Source organism: Balaenoptera musculus, chromosome 10, assembly GCF_009873245.2.
Source record: "Balaenoptera musculus isolate JJ_BM4_2016_0621 chromosome 10, mBalMus1.pri.v3, whole genome shotgun sequence".
NCBI classification, from domain to species: Eukaryota; Metazoa; Chordata; class Mammalia; order Artiodactyla; family Balaenopteridae; genus Balaenoptera; species Balaenoptera musculus.
In genome coordinates this window covers 6,513,260-6,535,260 of record NC_045794.1, presented here as the reverse complement: position 1 = coordinate 6,535,260, position 22,001 = coordinate 6,513,260, and the positions used below count along the sequence as shown (strand labels likewise).

The 22,001-nt window shown below is 55.0% G+C and overlaps 2 protein-coding genes across 2 annotated transcripts; both read right to left on the bottom strand.

Annotated features, from left to right (window-relative positions):
• Positions 1 to 3,416: 3,416 nt before the first annotated feature.
• ENO2 (enolase 2) lies at positions 3,417 to 11,277 on the bottom strand. The gene is made up of 12 exons (XM_036867354.1): positions 11,150 to 11,277; positions 9,895 to 9,994; positions 9,298 to 9,393; positions 9,089 to 9,147; positions 8,731 to 8,800; positions 8,016 to 8,149; positions 7,573 to 7,795; positions 6,354 to 6,551; positions 5,237 to 5,438; positions 4,866 to 4,974; positions 4,645 to 4,703; positions 3,417 to 4,339 (listed from the first exon to the last, which is right to left on the bottom strand). Exons 2-12 carry the CDS (start codon positions 9,977 to 9,979, stop codon positions 4,270 to 4,272), a joined length of 1,305 nt encoding a protein of 434 aa, XP_036723249.1. The 5' UTR covers positions 9,980 to 9,994; positions 11,150 to 11,277; the 3' UTR covers positions 3,417 to 4,269.
• Positions 11,278 to 11,544: 267 nt separating this feature from the next.
• Positions 11,545 to 18,287, bottom strand: LRRC23 (leucine rich repeat containing 23). The gene is made up of 8 exons (XM_036866411.1): positions 18,255 to 18,287; positions 17,579 to 17,754; positions 17,394 to 17,503; positions 16,688 to 16,941; positions 15,464 to 15,594; positions 14,680 to 14,816; positions 12,473 to 12,764; positions 11,545 to 11,816 (listed from the first exon to the last, which is right to left on the bottom strand). The coding sequence occupies exons 2-7, from the start codon at positions 17,702 to 17,704 to the stop codon at positions 12,497 to 12,499; spliced, it is 1,026 nt and encodes a 341-aa protein (XP_036722306.1). The 5' UTR covers positions 17,705 to 17,754; positions 18,255 to 18,287; the 3' UTR covers positions 11,545 to 11,816; positions 12,473 to 12,496.
• Between the last annotated feature and the right edge of the window lie 3,714 nt (positions 18,288 to 22,001).

The following is a 22,001-nucleotide window of genomic DNA, read 5'->3' as shown; positions in this document are numbered from 1 at the left end:
GAGCCTGTGGGTTTGTGGCAGAGATGGGGTAATGGAGTTAGGTTGGAGAGATTGAGCTTCTTGGGGGCCACGGGGGCAGTGAGGTGTGTGACACGGGGAGGGGAAAGAAGCTTGGGGTGACAGCGTCTTTGGCGGACATGTAGCAGAAGAGGTTTGGGAGGGCATTTGTGAGAGAGAATGGGATGGAAGTTTGGTGTCATAAGGAGGGGAAGAAATTGAAAAGATGGAGACATACACAGGAGGATGGGGTTTCTGGACGAGAGTGAAGAGTATGGGGGTGATTGGTGTTGGGGAAAGAACAGCAAATATAAGAATTTGGGGGAATGACAAGTCTAGAGATGTCATGTGGAGAGAGAAGGGAAAGCAAGAGGAACCTTAAGAAAGGATGGAGACGGTGGGACCAGATGCAGATTCTAGGGGACTGGGTTCTGGGTGGGAGAGGAAGGTGGAAGATGGGGCGGGGGGATGGCTGGATTCCAGGGGGGGCAGGGGGGTTCCAAAAGAGCTGAGGAGGGTTTCATTTGGCAAGACAAGGTAGATAGAATGGAGTGCGGGTGGAAGGGAGTGGTAATGAAGATGAGAAAGAAATGTAAGATAGACAAGGCCTTTGGTGGCCATGCGGAGGAGGAGGGAAATTCAGTGATAGGGAGGACAAGCTAGGGGAGATGGGAAGGGAAAGCAGTAGAAGGAAATGGTAGGAATGGGGGTGCATGAGCGTTCATTTATGGGAGTGGGACACCATCCTCAGGCCCTCTGGCTGGTAGCAGCTCCATTTTCCTTCTCAAATCTGTTCGAAGTCATCACTCACAGTACTTTGGGCTACAGGGAAGGGGTCCGGTGGGGATTAGGCTCCACGTGGAAACAACCCCAGGTGCCCAGGTTCCCCCATCGCGATCATTCTAATGTGGAGACAGTTCCACCCCAGACCCCTCTCCAGGCAGCCTGTGTCCCTGACAGTCCCCAGCCACTCCCAGTCTTCAGCCAGGAGGCCAGCACCCCTGGTCCCCACCCCCCAGAGTCTCCTGGGCTCTCTCCCTGCCCCACACCAAGCAGCAACATCTCTCAGGACAAAGGACACCAAGACGCTGGGTGATTTTTGGCAGCTGAGATTGGGAAGGCCAGAGAATGGGAGGGAGGCAGGCTGGGAAACAGGAAGAGCTGGAGCCGGACTCTGGATTGGGAGCCCTCAATAGCGCTCCAGATTGGGGCTGGGGCTGGGGCTGGGGGTGGTGTGTGTGTGTGAGCCCGCCAGCTAGAGGCCGAGGGTGGGCCCTGAAGGTAGGATCCCACCAGCCTTCTGAGAAGGAAGGAGCTTGGCTCTGTAGCAACTAGTAGATTTTGCCTCATATTTCCCTGGGCCAGGCTCAGCCAAGTGCTAGGAATACCCAGAAGCTCTAAATGGATTCTATGGTACCGGGGAACCTGAGCAGGAAGGCTTCCCTGGCCCTAGGAATGAATCCCACTCTTCAGACTGTTGAACTGGTTGGCACTCCACTTTATTACCCCCAGTCCCACCTTCCTTATCCCTCAGGGCTTTCCAGACAGCTCCACCCTGCCCGCCCCCGCTGCCCACTCCCTTCATCTGTGTCCTAGGAGAACCCAGCTCCTTCTCCCCACCCCCCACAACTTTGTTCCAAGACTCCTCCTCTCCCCAATGGTCCCCCCTCCATTGCATTTCCTCCCTGTCTGCACTGTTCAGTTCAGTCCCCCACTGGGCCCTGGCCCAGGCTCTTCCCAGCTCCTTCCAGGCCGAGCTCTTCTCCCTCCTTTTTTAACCCTAAGGGATGGGCTAGGATGGTGACATATCTGAGCCTAAAAGAAAACTTAGGCAGTGGTAGAAACGGGATGAGGAGATGAGAAGACGAAGCCAGGGCCTACCCCCTCCAATTCCTCCCCTACCTGAGGGCGGGCTCACAGTTCCGCTTCAGGGAACATCACACACCACCCCCCGCCATCCCTCACCCCAGCTCCCTCTCTGCCCCGGTCCCCCACGACCCACCCGTCTCCAGGCAACGGCACAAAAGGAAAGTGGAGAGAGGGGCCTGGAGGCCCAGGCAGAGCTAGCTGTAACCCATCCAAGCCAGTACCTGAGTGTTTGGGGTGTGGGGGGCATGAGAAGGCGACCTAGCAAGGAGGAAAGGGCACGAGGTTAGGAAATGTGGCTCCACCAGGAGTTACTGAAGAAAGATGGATATAATGGACCCTAGAGAAAGTACGGTGTGCCCCCAAGGGAAACAGAAAGGGGCACCAGGAGACAGCAGAGAAGGGAAAGCTGAGATGCCCGCGCTGGAATGAAGAGGCACGAGGCCGGGGCAAGAAACTCTTCGACTGAAAAGGGCTGGAGTTGTCAGCGACACAGGAGGAGAAAAGCAGAGAAAGAAGAGAAACGGGTCCCTGCCCATACAGAAACGGGAATCCTCTTCCAGTCCTGGAGTGGGCAGGATGGCAGAGGCGGCCCAGGACAGAACTCAGAGAAGAAGAAGAAACAGAAGTGGGAGGCCCACAGAGGGAACAGCCTTGCAATTCCTCCCACCCCTCTCCCTGGAGCCAGGGCAGTCAACAGCCTACAAGAAGCTTGACTCCCTCTAGCGGCGCAGCTTCCCCCAAGACCCTGCCGGCTCCACCCCGGTATCCGAGCCCTGGAGGGGGTTCCCCCTCCCCCCTCTCCCGACCCCACCCCCCTCCTCCGCCCCCCCTCCCCCATCCTCCCCGGTTGTTCCTGGGTTCCCATCTCAATGCTGGGGCTCCGCTGGAGCTGAAGGAGGATAGGCGTTCTCCCCAGCCACACACTGGCACCCTTCTCGCAGGCTGACCCAGGGAGGGGCCCGTTGAGTACCCCAGGTCCTGAATCTCCAGTTTACTGGAAGGCTGTTTCCTCAGGCTTCTGTACCCCCAGTACCATTCTTCCCTCGCTCCATGGTACCATTCTTCCCTCGTACCATCCTTTCCTCCCCGGGTCCCCACCTTGCAAGGGGTGCTGCCCAGGCAGTGCTGGTCCATCCCAGAAGCAGCCAGGACTTGGTCTGGAAGAGGCCCAGTACCGGAGCTGCTCCAGCCCACAGCTTTATCCCTTCTCTGGTCAAGGCCCTTGGTGAATCTGCAAACCCTTTGGATCCCTTTCTCCAAAAATGCATATACACACACAATTTTTGATACTTTTAGGAATTCTGGGACCCCAGGTTAAGAACCCCTAATTCACCTGGGTCCTGGGGCCAGGCTTGCTGCTGACAAGGCAGGGCAATGTGCTCCCTACCTGGCCAGGGTGAGGTAGGCAATGCCATCCTCCTGGCCTATTTGTTGGGTTTCTTCCTCTTTCTGTGCCCTCCCCAGCTCTGCTATCCAGTTTCACCGACTTCCACGAGCTCCATCTTCTCTCCCCTCGCGTGGACGAGAGTAAGACTCCTCAGACACAGTAATGCACGGTTGACTCAGACTTTAATGGTGGTACTCATTTCAACGCCACAGAGGTGCTGGCAGCTGTGGAACACGGCACGGGGGGAGTGAGACGGTGCTCAGGTTGCAGCTGCAGGAAGAACGAACGAGGGGGGAACGGGCTGGGGAGAGAGGGACAGGGGAGGAGCCCCGGGCACACAGCCCACCTCTGCGACCGAGCCAGGCTGCGGTTAAGGCTTGGCACGCACACAGGAAACCCTCATCGAGGCCCCTTCTGGGACCCTTCCCGTTCCAGCAAGACCCCCACCCCAGGCCATCTCAGAATCTACAGTCACATGAAATACAGACACATGGTCCCGTCCAGTCAGGCCAGTTTCTGGCCCTGGAGTTATGAGGAAGTGAATCATTAATAGGATGAATGAAAATTAAATAAATGAATAAATAATATATCAGCGCCTTAGGCCAGGCCTGAGCACGCAGCCAGCACTCCCCTCCACTCAGCACTGAGCAGTTCCTGCCTCATAGGCAACCTGGAAACGAACAGACCCAGCGCAACGCACACATGACACATGGCCCCTCTACACACCGCAACAACCAACCCTGACGCTCCGGCACAGACCCTGATCGGTCTTCCGTGGATGCCCTTACATCCTCAGTCCATGGCCAGTTTTTGAGGAGGGAGAAGAGAAAGGAAGGAGGAGTGGAGAGTGTGGAACCCAGAGTGGGCGAGAGCGGAGGACAGCAGGGGCTGGACCAGCCAAGGAGCAGCGCAGCAGGTCAGCCGGGGTGTCTGGGGTGAAATTTCGAGCAGGACCGGAAAGAAGAGGTTCCAGGAGGACGGGCGAGGGGTTCCAAGTCTCCAGGCAGGTAGAGGGATCACAGCACGCTGGGATTGCGGAAATTATGTCCAGCGAAGCGAGCTTCATCCCCCAGCTCTTCTTCGATTCTGAGAGAGGTGAGTCAGAAAGGAAACAGTCAGGGAAGCAGGAGGACCGCACCCCCCTTCCCATGGGGCCGCCATCCTCCAAGCCCCTCGCACCACCTGCTCCCGGGTCCTGGCCCGAGTGAGGGCATTCCCTGGCTTTCCATGGGCCGTCAATCAGGCCATCTGTAAACCCATCAATCAAAAACAAGTATTTTCTGGATGCCTACTGTTTGTTCTCCAGGCCCCGGGCACTGGAGATGAAATGGTGGAGAAACACAGCTTATAACCCCCTGGGTCCTGGGCTTCCATTCCCCGGGTTCCCTCACCTCATGAGCTGGTTGTACTTAGCCAGACGCTCAGAACGGCATGGGGCACCAGTCTTGATCTGAAACACCCCGAAAGATAAGCAGCTCAGTGGCCGCCCTTTGCCTCGTGAAAGAAAACTTATACTCCCTTGAAATTCCCCCAACACCCGCAAACACCTGGAAGGAGAGAGCCACCTGAGCCTAGAACCCACCAATTGCACAAAGGGCTCCCTGGTGCTCACCTGGCCTGTGCACAGCCCTACCACCAGGTCCGCAATGAACGTGTCCTCAGTCTCTCCCGAGCGGTGACTCACCATGACCCCCCAGCCATTCTCCTGGGCCAGCTTGCACCTGCATCCGTACAGCAGCACTGAGCCCCAGCCCCTCACGCCCGCACCCTCTTCTTATCCCCTATGTTGGTCAAGAAACATCTGGAGGGAAGCTGTCCGGGAGGGGAGCAGGGAATCTGGGCGGAGGGAGCAGAACCAGGAGAGCCGTGAAAGTGACTCCAGGTTCCCTGCCCCCTTCAGCACTTGTGGCCAAGACTGGGCTGGGAGCACTGGTGAGAGGCATCCTGCAGAAACGGGCTGAGTCAGGGACGCGAGGCACTCACGCTTGGATGGCTTCGGTGACCGAACCGATCTGGTTGACCTTCAGCAGCAGACAGTTGCAGGCCTTCTCCTCCACGGCCCGCTCGATTCGCTTTGGGTTGGTCACCGTCAGGTCATCACCCACAATCTGGATCCCCACGTTGGCTGTGAACTTGGACCAGGCAGCCCAGTCGTCCTGGTCAAAGGGGTCCTCGATGGAGACCACTGTTGGGAGAGCGATGAGGAAGCTCTGAGTCAGGCAGGAACACCCCGCTTAGATTCCCTGAATGGACAGATCAGACCCCCCCGGCCAACTCAGCCTCCTCACCCCTGCTTCCCCTGAAATAAGCCTGCCCTCACTGCTTCTTGATTCTTTCATAAAACCTTTCAAAAACAAGAGTTTAGAAACTTTCTCACAACCTATCTTTGTATTTTCCCATTTTCTACCAGGAAGCCCTTCCTCGTTGCTATTCTAAAAACTTCATTCTGCAATTTATGTCTATTTTCTCTCGCTCTGTCTCAGGAACCGGAAACCAACTGCCTCCATCCAGGGGTAAAAGCCACTGGGGGACCTAGAGAGGGTGATTCAGCACCTCCGCATCCACGTCACGTGCAGCTCCATTCAGCATCCAGTTCTCTTTGTTGTTGTTTTGTTTTGTTTTGTTTTTTGCCACACTGGTGGCTTATGGGATCTTAGTTCCCTGACCAGGGATTGAACCCGTGCCCTCGGCAGTGAAAGGGCAGAGTCCTAACCACTGGACCGCCAGGGAATTCCTCAGCATCCAGTTTTATCAACCAGAGATCCTGAACTGTGCTAGTTCCAGTCACCCTCTCATCATGCCTGGTTCCTCCCAAACCCGCCCCCTGATCCCAGCAGCTTCAGAGATCATGACTTTAATCAGGGTCCAAAGCAGATGGAACAGATTCACCACATGTACCTGCACATTTGCACGACATCCAAAGCCCAGCCTCTGCAGGAGGCTCCTTCGCCCCACCCCTGGTTCTCAGGTTCTTCTCAGGACATCTCTCCCTGGCACCCGGGTCAGCACCCCCCCGTAAGGTCCACAGTTGTCCCCAACACATACCTGCCTGCCCCCTGCCCGCCCCCTGCCCTCCCCCTGCCACAGCCCTTGCTCTCACCAGGATAGTCCCTGACAAAGTCCTGGTAGAGGGCCCCCAGCTGGTCCCCAGTGATGTATCGGGAAGGATTAGCGGGAGACTTGAAGTCCAAGTCGTATTTGCCATCCCGATAAAACTCCGAGGCGGCGACATCCATGCCAATGACGATCTTTTCCGTGTAGCCAGCCTTGTCAATGGCTTCCTTCACCAGCTCCAAGGCTGGGGATGGAATACAGTGGGCGAGGAGGAGTGAGAGAAAGAAAGAAATTCAGAACAGAAGTGGAGGGCTGTTGCTAGGGAGAGGTCTGGTTAAGGTTGTTTTGGGGTTATTCCCAGGTGTGCGACGAGCAGCCCACCTTTTAGAAAGGCAGAGGAATGGAATTGTGTTAATAATAGGTTTTTTTTGTTTTTGTTTTGGCCGCACCGCACGGTGTGTGGGATCTTGGTTCCCCGACCAGGGATCGAACCGCAGCCCCTGCATTGGAAGCGTGGACTCTTAACCACTGGACCACCAGGGAAGTCCCATAGTTTTGTTTTTTGTTTGTTTGTTTTGTTTTTAAATAGCTATAATTTATTGAGGGTTTAACTATGTCACCTAAGCACTTACACATATGATCTCATTTAATCCTCACCATGATGCTAAGAGGTAGATACTGTTGTTATTCCCATTTTACAGACGAGAAAGACAAGCACAGAGAAGTTAAGTGAGCAAGATCACCAGCCAGTAACTCTTCAAGTCAAGGTTCAAATCCAGGCAATGTGGCCCCAGAAAGTTAACTCTTAGCCACTACCTGCCTGTAGAGTTTCTCTTCACTATAAGGTTTCTACCAGGGCAGAGAAAGACTAGAAATCCTAGAAGTCTAAGAGGTTGGGGTGGGAGTGGGATAGATTTGGAGTGGATTCCCTGGAGTATGGTGTATCTCATCAAACTGAGGATCCATCGGAGTTAAAGGTGGGGATGGATCCCACAGGTCACCTAGACCATCTCCCAGCATCCCCAGGGGCTCCAGTGGGAACTTGCAGATGCTAGCAGATCTGGCTGGGTGGATAAAGAATGTCCCCTTAGGCCTGCCTGGGAATTTGTTAGGCCCTCTGGCACCCACTCCGAGGACTGGAACCTCTTGGAATTAGCTCAGGGACCCTCACGCAGCCTCCTCGGGACTTGGTGAAATGTGTGGCCCTTCCTGATGTCCCGGGATGGAGTGAGGCTCAGAGCTAGGAGTGGGGCTCCTGGCCTCACCTTCACTGTTCTCCAGGATATTGGGGGCAAAGCCACCTTCGTCTCCCACGTTGGTGGCATCCTTGCCATACTTGTCCTTGATGACACCCTTGAGTGTGTGATAGACCTCCGCCCCGAGTCGCATGGCATCCCGAAAGCTCTCGGCGCCCACTGGGAGGATCATAAACTCCTGCATGGCCAGCTTGTTCCCAGCATGGGAGCCCCCATTGATCACGTTGAAGGCCTGGGAGCCACAGGAGGAAAGAAAAGTCACAGAGCACTTCCCTCTCCGCCCCTGGGAGTGTCAACCCAAAATCCCAAACCTCCTCCAGCTTCCTGGACTCAGAGTCCCCCGTCCCCATCCTTTCTCTTTAGCTGCACCCCATCAGTTTCCTCCCATCGGTCCTCAGGAGGCTTCATACTCCCTCCCCACCCACCCCTGGGAGGGGCAGGTCTAGTCTCACCGGCACAGGCAGGATGAGGTCTGAGTTCCCGGCCAGCTGAGCAATGTGGCGGTAGAGGGGCAATTCCTGCTCGGCCGCCCCTGCCTTACACACGGCCAGGGACACACCCAGGATGGCATTGGCCCCAAACTTGGCTGGGAGATTACAGAGGAAGACACTGAGCAAACACGTCCCCTTCCCCTTCCAGGCCTCGCCTCCACCTATACTCCCCAAAAGGAGCCGGTAAAGGAGACCCCCCCCTCCTCCCTCTCCACTCCTGCAACACCTCATGCATCCTCCCCTGAAAATAGTGGGGGGCGTCAAGGGGAGGTGATTGGAAAGGGCAGAGAGCGGCACTATTGCTAAACATCCCTGAGACCACAGACTATCTGCCACCAACTCCCCCCTCCTTATGCTGCAAAGTTCTCCCTTCTGTCTAATGTCACTCCCTCCCACTGGCGTTAAACTCATGGTTTCTTGGAGGGCTACTCCTCCTCGGGTCATCCTTCTCTTTTTTTTTTTTTTTTGGCCACACCTCGTGGCATGCAGGATCCGACCAGGGATCGTACCCGTGCCCCCTGCAGCGGAAGCTCATGCACAGAGTCCTAACCGCTGGACCTCCAGGGAAGTCCCAGGTCATCCTTGCTAAGAAGCCCCCCACAGCGCTGGCCCCTCAGTTCTCCATCTGCTCCGTGAGTTCCCTCCCCACCCCCACTCTCTCCCAGCCGCTGCTTACACTTGTTCTCGGTCCCGTCCAAGTCCAACATCAGGTTGTCCAGCTTCTCTTGTTCCACCACAGAGAGACCCTGTGAGCAGAGCCTCCATCACCCAAAGCCAGGATGAAGGCTGGACCCTAAGCCAGAGGGCCCCCTACATCCACACACAGGCTCACATCTAGCCAGGGTCCAGCCAGGTTCCTGCAACAGCGGCCTGTCTGGATTAGGGGACCTGAAGCTCCATGGGAGCAGGGGGCATCCTTCCCCGGTAACCATGATTCCCAAGAGGTGGCCCTTTCTCCCTCTTCTTCATCCTCCCCTAATCCAGGGTTCCTTCCAGGACCCTGGTCCCCACCCCCAGCAAAGAGCGGGCCTCACTGAGCTGATGAGGGCCGGGGCGATGGTGGTGTTGATGTGGTCCACTGCCTTCAGGACACCTAAGGAGAGGTGGAGAGGTCAGGCCGGCTCAGGCCAGGAGGGGCCAGAAGAGAAGAGGTGGGGGGAAGGCATGCAGGAAGAGGGCTGGGGACTGGTGTGAGGTCCCCAGTGGAGGGACGGGAGAGCCGGGAAAAGACAAAGGGCCTCACCTTTGCCTAAGTAACGCTGTTTGTCCCCATCCCTTAGCTCCAGGGCCTCATAGATACCAGTGGAGGCTCCACTGGGCACCGCAGCCCGGAAAAGCCCTGGGAGGGGAATGTGGAGTGAGGATGGAGAGAGAGGACACCACAGGGACCAGGGATTCTTCAGCCTTCCAGCTCTACGCCCCTGCAGCCGCATCCAGCCTTCTTCCCACAGCGCTCCTTAACAACCCCCCGCCCCCCGACCCGGACACACGCACGGAGGCGGAGGCACAAGCAGTGGCCTCCTCATCCACCCAACTGAGGTCCCACAGGCGCAAGTGGGAACCCACAGAAATGAAGCTATGCAGGCAGCACACATGGTGCACGCACACACACGCACACACGGTGAACACAGAGGGCAGAGGCAGGGTGTATCACACACTAAACCAGCACACAGAGACCGGCCTATCCTGGCTCCCCTGGACAAGGAGGACCCACCCCGCCCTGCTCCAGGCTCATTAGCCTGGCCCAGCACCCCATCCCCACTGGGAATCCCCAGGGAGCCTCCCATGCCAGGCGAGGGCAAAGCCAGCATGGGGGCTGTGGGAAGGCCCTGCCCATTACCTTTGGCAGTGTAGAGATCCACCTCCACCGTGGGATTCCCACGGGAGTCCAGGATCTCCCGGGCCCAGATCTTCTCTATGGACATGATGGCTGGGATCTCCTTGGGTGGAAGGGAAGGAAGGAGAAAGGTAAGAGGCTTAGAGGGGTGGAGCCTGAGACCAGTGGGAGGGGCCAAAGGCTGGGAGGCTGGGAGGCTGGGAGGGATGGGAAAGAGGTTACCGCACTGGGTGGGGGGTGGCGAGGAGCTGGCTGCAGTCGTCGGCTGTAGAAGGGATCCCTCCCGCCCGTGGGGAGAGGAGAAGGTCAATGCAGTGAGGAAGGGGAGGTCACTGCAGTGGGGGGCGGGGTAGGATCAAAAACGAGATGGGAGGACTCCGCAGTGAGGAGGGGAGGGGCACGGCAGTGGTTCCCTCGCCCCCTCAGCAGCCGGCTGGTGGGTTTCCCCCAGATCTCCTCAGGGCGGTCCGGCTGCTAGGTCTGCATTTCTCCTTGGAGCCCAGAAGAGCATGGGTCGCATGGGCAGCGGGAGGCCTCTCCTCCCGAGCCCCCATCCCCCCCCAATCTAACGCTCCAACCCCCACTCCAAGGTCCCAATCTCCCTCCAATGTATGTCCCTCCTCTTCCCGAGAGATGTACAGTAGAGAAGTCTGCGGAGAGGGTCCTCAGTCTCTGGGGGTTGCCGTGGGGAGGGAGGAGGACGAAGAGAGACCCGTGGGGAGAGGCACAGCTGGGCCGGTCCTCCCCCGGCCCCTAGACAAATTCTCCCGTCTTCCCATCCCTCCCCGGTGCAGTGGAAACACTGTAACCGGAGTGGGCGATGCGGCAGAGGAGTGGGAGAGGGGCGTCTAGAGGAAGTCTGCGGATGCCGAGGAAGGGTGAGAAAGACATTTCCCCGATGCAAAGCCAAAGGACGTGCCAGGGTAAAAATGCACAGCCCGGGGAGACCGCGAAACCTTATCATCGACAGAACCGGAGGCGAAAAGGGGTTATGGGGAGGGGGCACACACGGGTGGAGAAAGGCGCAGTTAGACACAGGTGCGGAGAGGCCTGGCGCGCGAATGAGGAGGGGGCGACAGCCTGAAACCGAGACGAGCGGTCCGGGAAGGCTGGGGAAGGAGGTGCCTGGGGGGCGCGGGTGGCGGAGCAGGTGCGCAGCGTCGCGGGGCGAGGGATGCGCGAGGCCCGGGGAGAGGGGCGGGGGCGCGGCGGCGAGGGGAGGGGGCCGGAGGGGCGCGGGGCTCGGCCGGGGCTTCACCTCGGGGCTGCAGACCCAGCCTGTGGCGGTGGCGCTGTCGGTGGCGCTGGCAGTGGTGGTGGTGGCGGCGCAGAGAGAGCGGGAGTGGCGGTGGCGGTGGCTGCGGAGCCCGGGCGGCGGGCGGGGGAGGCGCGGATAGGGCCGGGCGGGCGCATGTGACCCGGAGCCCCCGATGATTCAGGAGCCGCCAGCGGAGGCGCACGTAGGAGCGCGGGGGCGGGGGGGGGGGGGGGACCGATGGGATGGGGCGGGGGGGGGGGAACCGATGGGATGGGGCGGGGAGGGCAGGAGGAGAGCGATGTGGGAGGGGCCGGGGGCCACCCAGGACCTGGCCCCCCGCCGCCCACGCGCGCTCATACCCACACCCCGACCCCGTGGAAAGTAACAATCTCAGCCTCACGCCAGTGAAGCCCGTGACAGCCTCAGGGTCTCACAAACCCGGTCAGACACAAGAGTATCAAAATGTCTCTTTATTGGAAAAACGAACTGTTCCTAACACTCCAGGCCGCCGCCTCCGCAGCTCCTCCGCAGCCAATTCTTCAAGCATCCCCTGGCCCATCCAGGCCTGGTTCCCACCAGGCCTGCCTGAGGGCTGCTCCCGCCGAGTCACCGCTGCCCAGGTGCCCGTCACGGAGTCTGGGAGGCAGGCTGTGATGAATTCCTAGGCCTGGGGCAAGAGAAGGCGTCCTCTGTCTCCGGAAGAGGGGGTGTGGGCCCCCCCAACTGGGAGTCTCCTCAGTCTTGGGGCCAGCATCTTTGGTCTCCCGGAGGAAGAGGACAGAAGCCAATCCTCTGGGCCCCACTGCACTCCCACTGCTGCCTCTGCCCCATCTGAAGTGCCAGCTGCTGCGCTTCCCTGGTCTCATAGCCTCAGTCCCTTTCTGCCTCATTCTGCCCTCCTTTCTTCCTTCTGCCAGTGTCCTGTTATTTTTAGCTTTGGCTCTTTAGTGCAGGATCTTCCTCTCCTGCCTTCTCCTCTAGGTCCAGCTGCCATCCTCATACACGGCCCCCAACCCCACCCCCCCCATGCCCCAGACCCAGCATTTCCCATCAGGTGTGGCCGCCCAGCCCACAGGCACGTCTCTGCCTGCCACCCCATTCATACTGCTCACTCCTCAGGCCTCCTGATGTATCTCCTAAGCCTCTCTCAGCTCCCCCCAGGCTCTTCTGGTTCTTTCTCCTCCCCCGTGACTCCTAACCCAGGTCTCCCCAGGGGTTCTCCTTGCCTCTGCCTTCCTCAGCCACCTCCTCCTACAGCAGCTTCCCTTCCCATCTGCCAGGCCCTTGGCCTCCTCTTCTGGCCTCCCTGCCCTCCTTCCTTACTGTCCTTGGAGGCTCGGGGAACTGCTAGATGGATGACGGGTCCGGTCCCAGTTCGGCCTCGGGCTCAGCCTCCTGCGCCTCCTTCACCCGCTGCCGGGTCGCACCAGCCTCAGCCCGCTCCTCCTCCTCGTAGAGGTCCTTGTCCAGGCGCTCGAGATGCGCCATCTGCACCAGGGCCTCCTGGCGGTAGTCGTTCTCGTCCGTACACGGGTTGTCCAGCAGCACCAAGGCTCGCAGCTTGGGCAGGTCCCGCAGCTTGGCGAGCTCCCCCAGGTCAGCCACCATGTTGCCCCTGCCGGTGTGGTCGGGAGGGGTTCACGAGGGGACGACGGGCTTCGGAGGCCAGCTACCAGGTATGGGCCCTCAGGGGGAATCTCCCACTGGGCTCCGGTTTCTCTAGAAACATGGCCTCTGTGGATTGGCCTGCCACGCACTGCCAGATTTGCTGCAGAGATGCTGTGTAACCCTACTCCTGTCCTGTTCTGCCCTTCAGGGAATCCCTAGGTGCCACAGTCTATTCTGTAATGGGTCATATTTATCTTTTTGGAACAGCAGAGCTAGGTCTCAGGCCTGTCTTGTAGTTGGGGAGTAGGGGGGAATCTCCTTTGTAGGGACAGATTTCTGTGTCATCACACCTAATCAAAGGTTAGAAGGTAGGACCCGAGCCAGTGGAGAAGGAAATGGGCTCTGGGGTCATGGAGATGGTGCTCCCACAGGAAGGAGCCTGGAGCTGGGGATGGGTCGGGGCCTCCCAGCCTGAAGAATAAGCTTCCTCCCCTAAAGTACCTCATTGTAGGATACTGTGTATTGTTTTCATGCTCTTGCCTCACGCCTTTGTGAAATCAGGCTTAAATGTTTCAGCCTTATCTCAAGAGAGGCACTGAACCACTCTGGTGTTTCTCAGGGGCTGGACTGTCCTTGCTTGCAGGTCTTTGGCCCCAGGGGCACCTCCCAGCCACTGAGACAACCCCTCCGCCCCACACTTACTTCCAAACATCCCTGGTAAATAGCCACTGAGGAAGGTCCATTATCCCTGTCTAGACCATTAACAGGAAAACAATACCCCCTGCACCCTACCAGACCAAGGGGGCAGAGCTAATTAGCAAGAGATTGATCCAGCAGTCAAAGCAGGACTTTGGGCTTCAAGGTGCAACCACCACTCCCTACTTGGAGACTCTTTTTCCATTGCCAGACTCGAGGATTTGTCTTTGTTGACGAAGGAGGCAATTTCCTTACATCTTTGCTTAAAGATACACACATAAAATCCTCCATCCGACAAGAGTTGCTGCAAGAAAATCGCCCCTGATCCTCAGTGCCTTTCCAACTAGAGATTTTCTTTTAAATACTCTTCTCGCCTCAAATCTGAGCACGGGGACTTCCCTGGTGGCGCAGTGGTTAAGAATCCGTCTGCCAATTTAGGGGACACGGGTTCGAGCCCTGGTCCGGAAAGATACCACACGCTGCGGAGCAACTAAGCCCGTGCGCCACAGCTACTGAGCCTGCGTCCTAGAGCCCGCGAGCCACAACTACTGAGCCCGCGTGCCACAACTACTGAAGCCAGCGTGCCTAGAGCCTGTGCTCCGCAACAAGAGAAGCCACCACAATGAGAAGCCCGTGCACCACAATGAAGAGCAGCCCCTGCTCACCGCAACTAGAGAAAGCCCGCGCAGCAACGAAGACCCAACACGGCCAAAAATAAATAAATCAATAAATAAATTTATGGAAAAAAAACCCAAAAACAAATCTGAGCATGTCTTGTGTTTTATAGCAGTAGGGGGCCATCCCTTATAGGTGGGGCTCAGGAGAAGAGAGGCAGGAAACTGGAAGGGGAATTGGGGCCCAGGAGATGGAGAAGGGCAGTGAGAACTTATATGGGATGGAGCCAGACTGAGTCCCTGAGAACAGGGACCATCTCTGATTCCTTCAGATGGTTCCCAAAACACAGCACAAGGCCTGGCACATAGTACGTTCTCAATATGTGGGTTGAATGAATAGGATTCAGGGTCTCAGGCTACAGAGGTCTCAGTGCTGTAATTAGGACTGATGCAGAAGAAAGTAAGGACAGAAGGGGTGAGGATCAGGACAGAGGATGAGGTGAGAATCTGGGGTGGTCTAGAACTGGGGGGTTGGGAGCAGGGAGAAACATAGGGTCAAAGGTGGCTCCTGGTCAGGGGTAGAGGCAAGGTGGGCCTGGAGGGGGTTCATACCTTAGGTTGAGGTACTGCAGTGATTTCATTTCCTTGGAGAAGCCACTCAGAGTTTCAATCTGGTTGTCTCGAAGATGCAAGGTAGTGAGATTGCTTAGGTTTTCCAAGCCTTCCACCTTCTTCAACAGGTTCTGGGCCTAGACCCCAGGATACAGTAGATAGGTTAGGAGAGGGGAGCAGGGAGAGGGAAGGAAATCAGAGATGCAGCAAAAGAGCAAATCTAAGAGGTAGAGAGCGTACAGGAGGGGAGTGGAGGTGGGTAGAGACCCGTGTAGAGAGTAAAGAATCCAGAAGAAGCTGGCAACCCAGAGAAAGCTCAGCAGTCACCCCTACTGCCCATCCCCGCACAGCCACCTCTGATTAGGGAGGAGATGCTTCAACCCACCGCCCGGGCCAAGAGCCTCACTGCCCCACTGAGAAGAAATGGCTTCAACACCATCCTGGAATGAGGCAGCTCAAGAGTCTAAAAGCCTAGGCACATAAGTGGCCTCCTTAGCCTGACCTGTACCTCAGTTATGCACATGGTGCTGCTACCTGTATCAAAGCAAACTGTCTCTATATTATCCACACATTGTGTATTATCAGCCCTGCTAGGTGGTGAGCACCTTGTCTGTTTTGACTCTGAATCCACACAGCATCTGGCACCAAGTAAGCACTCAGGAAATGATACCAATTATGATGATGATGGTGAAGTTAGTAGGTGAGTCTACTAGAACCAGGCATCCTGGCCCCCAGGACAGTGCCCCCTTCCCGGTACCAACCACCCTCTGACCCAGTGAGCTACCAGGAAGAGGTTCTTCAGCTTAGGCAGGTTGATTCCCAGGGTGCTGTTCAGCTGGTTTCCCCGAAGCTCCAGTGTGTGCAGGCTGATCAGCTTTTGGGGGTCCAGACCTGTCACCATGTGGATGTGGTTCCCTGAGAAGGAGGGTGTCAAGAGTTCAAAGGGCCACGTCAAATGTTCAGCAGTAGAGCCTGAATTTGGGGAGCCTCTGCATCATCTTCTCTAATGCCAGGTGATACGAGGAGGGACAGCTCCAGACTTAACAGCTGCAGAGCCCTGGACGGTGGTCTGGCAGTCCAAGGGCCCGATGGATGTGCCCACCTAAGTCTTTGAGGAGTGAATGCGGGGCGCCCAGCAATCTATATGGCTAACTCCCTCTCCTCCTTCAAGTCTTTGCTCAAATGTCAACTTCCCAATGACACTTGTCCTAACCAACCTGTTTGAAATCGCCACCCCTGCTCCCCCCTTTTCCTTTACCCTGATTTTTTCCATAGCACTTATCTCCTTTTAACATGCTTTATAAATTTACTTATTTTTTAAAATTTTTATTTATTTATTTTTGGCCGTGTTGGGTCTTTTGTTACTGCGCATGGGCTTTCTCTAGTTGCAGTGTGCGGGCTTCTCACTGCGGTGGCTTCTCTTGTTGCGGAACACAGGCTCTAGGCGCGCAGGCATCAGTAGTTGCGGCGCACGGGCTCAGTAGTTGTGGCTCGTGGGCTTAGTTGCTCCGCAGCATGTGGGATCTTCCTGGACCAGGGCTCAAACCCGTGTCCCCTGCATTGGCAGGAGGTTTCTTAACCACTGCGCCACCAGGGAAGTCCCTAAATTTACTTATTTATTGTGATCATTGGGACTTCCCTGATGGTCCTGTGGCTAAGACTCCATGCTTCCACTGCAGGGGATATGGGTTTGATCCCTGCTTGGGGAACTAAGTAAGATCCCGCATGCCATGCAGTGCGGCCAAAAAATAAAAATAAAATACTGATCACTGATCATTGCCTGCCTCCCCTGACTACAATGTAAGCTACAGGAGAATAGGGATTTTCTTTGTTTTGTTCACTGCTACATCTCCAGCACACAGAACTGTCATCGTGAGCCATCATGAGTGTCTGAATGAGTGAATGAATGAATGCAGATTGCTGTGTGGCACAGCCAAGGACCACACTGCCCACTTCTGTTGGCCCCAGGCGAGGAAGGAATCTTGTGAGGCCCATCCTAAGGCCCCACCTTTGAGATCCAGGCTGGCCAGACGAGGATGAGAGATGCCCTCAGTGTCGGTGATCTGGTTATAGGCAAAGCTGGCGATCTGCAGGTAGGGCAGTTCGTTCAACCGGGCACTCCGCAGCCGGTTGCCATCAGCCTTGAGCCAGAGCAGGTGGGTGAGGTAATTGAGTGGGGACAAGTCTGTCAAGTGGTTTTCGGAAACATCCACGTAGCGCAGATGGATGTAGGAACGCAGCAAGTAGATGTCTGTCAGATCCCTAGGAGACGGTAGAGGCCAGGGTCAGGGTTAAGAATCCAGCAAGGACTGTCAGAGGTACTAAAGCAAAGGGCAGTATGAAGATGGCTTAGAGTGGAGAGAAGAGTGGCTGACAGAAGGGAGGGCTGGGGAGGGGGAAGAGAAGGTAGGTGGGTTCTCAAGGGTGGGCAGGGACCTTGTGTCTGTGAAGGGCCGAGAAGCGACACTCTGAAAGACAAGTGAGGGAGTCCAACAGGAATCCCCACCCCCATCCCATACCCTCACAGCCTCCAATTGCCCAGGCCAGCTCTGACACAGGGAGTCACAGCGTCCTGAAAAGTAGACTCTATCCTTCCCTCCTCGCTGGTCCAGGATGCCAGAGATCCAAACTCAGCCGAAACACCCAGGATGGAGGCTGAGAAAGGACACTGGGTCCCACACCCTCAGACCTCTTCTGGTCCCCCATGAACACACCTGTCTTTAACCTCCAGCTTGACGTAAGCATGGGCCAGTCCATTACCCGTCTTGCAGAGCGCAGAAAGCCCTTCCTTCATTATGTCTTCTGTGAGGGGCGTGGACATCCACTGCAGGAGGAAGCGGACTCAGGCATCCCTTTAACCCCAGCCCTTAATCCCGGCCCCCTGTTTCCAAGCTCTCACTCCCTCAGAGTCTTCTCCCTCTTTCCTGTAGTCCTCCCACTCCTCTGTCTCCTTCTCGTCGTCGTCTTCCCTTTCCAGACCATCCAGGTCTGGCTCAAAGTCTTCCAGATCATCTTCATCTGACATTTTTCTTCCCTGCTGAAGGCTCTGGAGTCAGATCCAGCTAGGTCCCGGCCCTGAGAAAGAAGGTCTCCTCAGCGTCTGCCAACGCTCCCTCCCTCACCTCCATGAATGGGTACCCCTCCCATCACCCTATCACCCCAGACCTCCTGCCAGCGATGCTTCTTTCCTCATCCCTGTGAACATCTCATTTTGACTCCCAACCTCCACTTCATACTTCCCACCAAGGACCCCTCTCACTTGGATGCCTTCCCAGACCCCCAAGACATTTCCTGCCCTTCTCAGGGGCTCCAACTCCTCCAGCAGCTCGGTGTCCAGCTTCCTGGACGTCCCTCTCCTTAGTTCTTCCCACTTCTGCCTTAAGCCACGTTCTCCTCCAAACCTCCCTACCGCCCCCTCCCATCCCCTTCCATCTCTATAACCCCTGCTCTACTCCTTTCTTCTAACTCTCCCACGCCTCGTAGACCCATTTCCCTGTCCCCTCTGGGACACCAGCCTGACGCGCGGCCTCCAACCCTCCCACTCAATCAAGCCTCCTTTGCAAAGGGGCGCAGACCCTGGTTCTGCTCAACTACAAGCTGTACTGGAGAGGTCTTGGCCCCGAGAGGGAAGGACTGTTTGGTAGAGGGCAAGGGAGAAGGAGTTGTGTACTGCTGTTGTGGCAACGGGGGGGCCGGGCACTCGCCTTCCGCAGCTGGCAGCCGTTGAGAGAAGAGCTGCGAATAACCGAACTGAAAATCCGCCGCGAAGCAAGTGGACCGGTTGTTGCCTGGTTACGAGCCGAATTTCCCAGTCCTAGGAACCCGGATGAGGGGCGGTAATTGGCCCGCGGCTAAAAAAGCCAGTGGGCGTGGTTTAGTAGAGCTGAGGGGCGGGACAGGGGCGGGGCTAGCCATTGCATCATGCGAGACCTTAAAGGAACCGGACAACCTCAATGCAGAAGTACTGTGAATTCAAAAGAAACTCATTCCCTGAAGCAAAAGGTGGGGAAGAAGGGCAAGAAATACCAAGTGGTGGGTGGCACAGTGGTTAAGAATCCACCTGCCAGTGCTAGGGGGCACGGGTTCGAGCCCTGGTCCGGGAAAATCCTACGTGCCGCGGAGCAACTAAGCCCGTGCGCCACAACTACTGAGCCTGCGCTCTAGATCCTGCGAGCCACAACTACTGAAGCCCAAGTGCCACAACTACTGAAGCCTGCGCGCCTAGAGCCTGTGCTCCTAACAGGAGAAGCCACTGCAATGAGAATGGTCTGATGGCAGATGTGTTGAGCTGAAAATCGGGAAAAACTACCTCCTGCCCTGTCCGGCTTGGCTAATATAGTTCACAGACAAATCTGTTCACTTGGTATCATGGGGTTTTTTTTTTTTTTTTTAATTTTATTTATTTAGTTAGTTAGTTAGTTAGTTATGGCTGTGTTGGATCTTCGTTTCTGTGCGAGGGCTTCCTCTAGTTGTGGCAAGTGGGGGCCACTCTTCATCGCGGTGCGCGGGCCTCTCACTATCGCGGCCTCTCTTGTTGCGGAGCACAGGCTCCAGACGCGCAGGCTCAGTAGTTGTGGCTCACGGGCCCAGTTGCTCCGCGGCATGTGGGATCTTCCCAGACCAGGGCTCGAACCCGTGTCCCCTGCATTGGCAGGCAGATTCTCAACCACTGCGCCACCAGGGAAGCCCTCATGGGGTTTTAAAGTCAGAGAGAGCAGGTTCCAAACCCACTCCACCGCTTAATAGCTGCGTGTTCCTCAGCAGGTTATATCATTTTACTGAGGTTTCATTCTCACATTTTTTTAAAAATATATATATATTTTTAAAATAAATTTATTTATTTATTTTGGGCTGTGTTGGGTCTTCGTTTCTGTGCGAGGGCTTTCTCTAGTTGTGGCGAGCGGGGGCCACTCTTCATCGCGGTGCGCGGGCCTCTCACTATCGCGGCCTCTCTTGTTGCGGAGCACAGGCTCCAGACGCGCAGGCTCAGTAGTTGTGGTTCACGGGCCTAGTTGCTCTGCGGCATGTGGGATCTTCCCAGACCAGGGCTCGAACCCGTGTCCCCTGCATTGGCAGGCAGATTCTCAGCCACTGCGCCACCAGGGAAGCCCCATTCTCACATTTTTGAAATGGGGATAAACATGTCCACCTCAAAAGACTGCTGGACAGTTAAAAGAGTGTGAATTACTGCCTTCACTTAGTTGACCCTCATAAACACCTCCCACCCACCCTTTGCCTGTTTCCTCAGTCCTGGGGTTGTTGTGAGGAATAAAAAAGAGTAAATAGGGGACTTCCCTGGTGGCGCAGTGTGTAAGAATCTGCCTGCCAATGCAGGGACATGGGTTCGAGCCCTGGTTCAGGAAGATCCACATGCCATGGAGCAACTAAGTCCATGCACCACAACTACTGAGCCTGCGTGCTACGACTACTGAATTCCACGTGCCTAGAGCCCGTGCTCTGCAACAAGAGAAGCCACCGCCATGAGAAGCCCACGCACTGCAACAAAGAGTAGCCCCCGCTCGCCGCAACTAGAGAAAGTCTGTACGCAGCAACGAAGGCCCAATGCAGCCAAAAATAAATTAATTAATTAATTAATGAAAAAAAAAGAGTAGATAGGAAAGCTCTCTGAAGGGCTAGAAGTGCTTTGCAAAGGAGTTATCACATTGCTGGAGTGTGGAGAAGGCGAACATCCAGGTGGTTTGATGTAGTCGGAGAGAAAGGATGTGACTTTCTTCCTTGGCACAGAGGAAAGGGAGGTATCAGCATGCTTTTGTTAAGCACTTACTCTCTGCCAGGCTAGACTGGCTGGCCACTCAACGACAGTAAAACACAGGCCCTGTCTTCAGGGGACTTACAGTCCAGGGATAGGGTTAGTGGACAAGTAATTCAATATAATGAGAAATATGTTATAATAATGAAACCCAGCACTTACAGGGCTTTTACGAATTGCCAGGGGATAATTTTATAATACACATGTGCACATAATATCACATAGTCAGGGTAGAGACTCTAGACAGAGGAGGTGCCGGTGTTAAGTCCTGGAGGAGAAAGAGCTCAGTGTCAGCGGAAGGAAGGCAGGGGTTCTCCTGGCTGGAACGGAGGTTCACTCAGGGGCATGAGGGAGGAGCAACAGACGGTTGGACTTTATCCCAAAAGCTGTAAGGAGCCGCTGGAGGTTTTATTTTGTTTTGTTGACAAGGACTGAATTGATGCCATGTAATGAGAGCTAGAAACTCCCCGTCCTTCTCAGTGACATCCTTCCCCCAGTGCCTGGTCTAGAGAACATCTCCTTCGATTACAAAAGTACTATTTAATTAAAATAAAAATGCAAATAATAGAGACGTGTATATAGAGGAACATAAAAGTCCATGATCTCCCTCAGCACCACTCTCATTAATATATAGATTTTTAAAAGACAAAAATGGTATCAATCATATATACATCTGGATTATTTTCATTTAACAATATGTCTTAGAAATCTTTCATATTACTAAACATTTATCTACCACTTTGTTTTATAGTTTTCTAAGTCTTCCATTATATAGCTATATGGTAATTTTTTAACTGTTTTCTGTTGAGGTGTATTAACTTTAAAGAAAATTATCAACATTATAAACAATCCTGCAATAGAAATCCTCATAGATATATCTTTGCTCTTCGGTGTGAGTAATCTGTAACAGTATTTCTCAAATTTTAATGTGCATAGGAATTGCCTGAGGAGCTCATTAAAATGTAGATTCCGACCTCTCAAAGTGATACCAATTCTGCTGGTCCATGGACCGCATTTTGAGTAACATGGCTCTGTGGAATACATTCTTAGGAGGTGCAGTTTCTGGTTCAAAGTGTATGTACTTAACTTTACCAATCTTAATAGATTGAAAAATAGATACGTCGATATTATTTTTTTCAGGGAGGTTAGCTTATTATGGCATTTTTAAAGTTATAATTAACATGCAGTATTATATTAGTTTCAGGTATACAACATAGTGATTTGATGTTTTTATACATTATGAAATGATCACACCAATAAGACGAGTTACCATCTGTCACCATACAAAGTTGTACAATACTGACTATATTCCCTATGTGTACATTGTATCCTCATGATTTATTTTATAGCTGGAAGTTTGTACCTCTCAATCCCCTTCATCTGTTTTATCCATCCCTCCATCCCCTGCCCCTCTGGTAACCACCAGTTTTTTCTCTGTATCTATGAGTCAGCTTCTGTCTTGTTTGTTCATTTGTTTTGGTTTTTAGATTCCACATATAAGTGAAATCATGCAGTATTGTTTTTCTCTGTCTGACTTATTTTACTTAGTGTA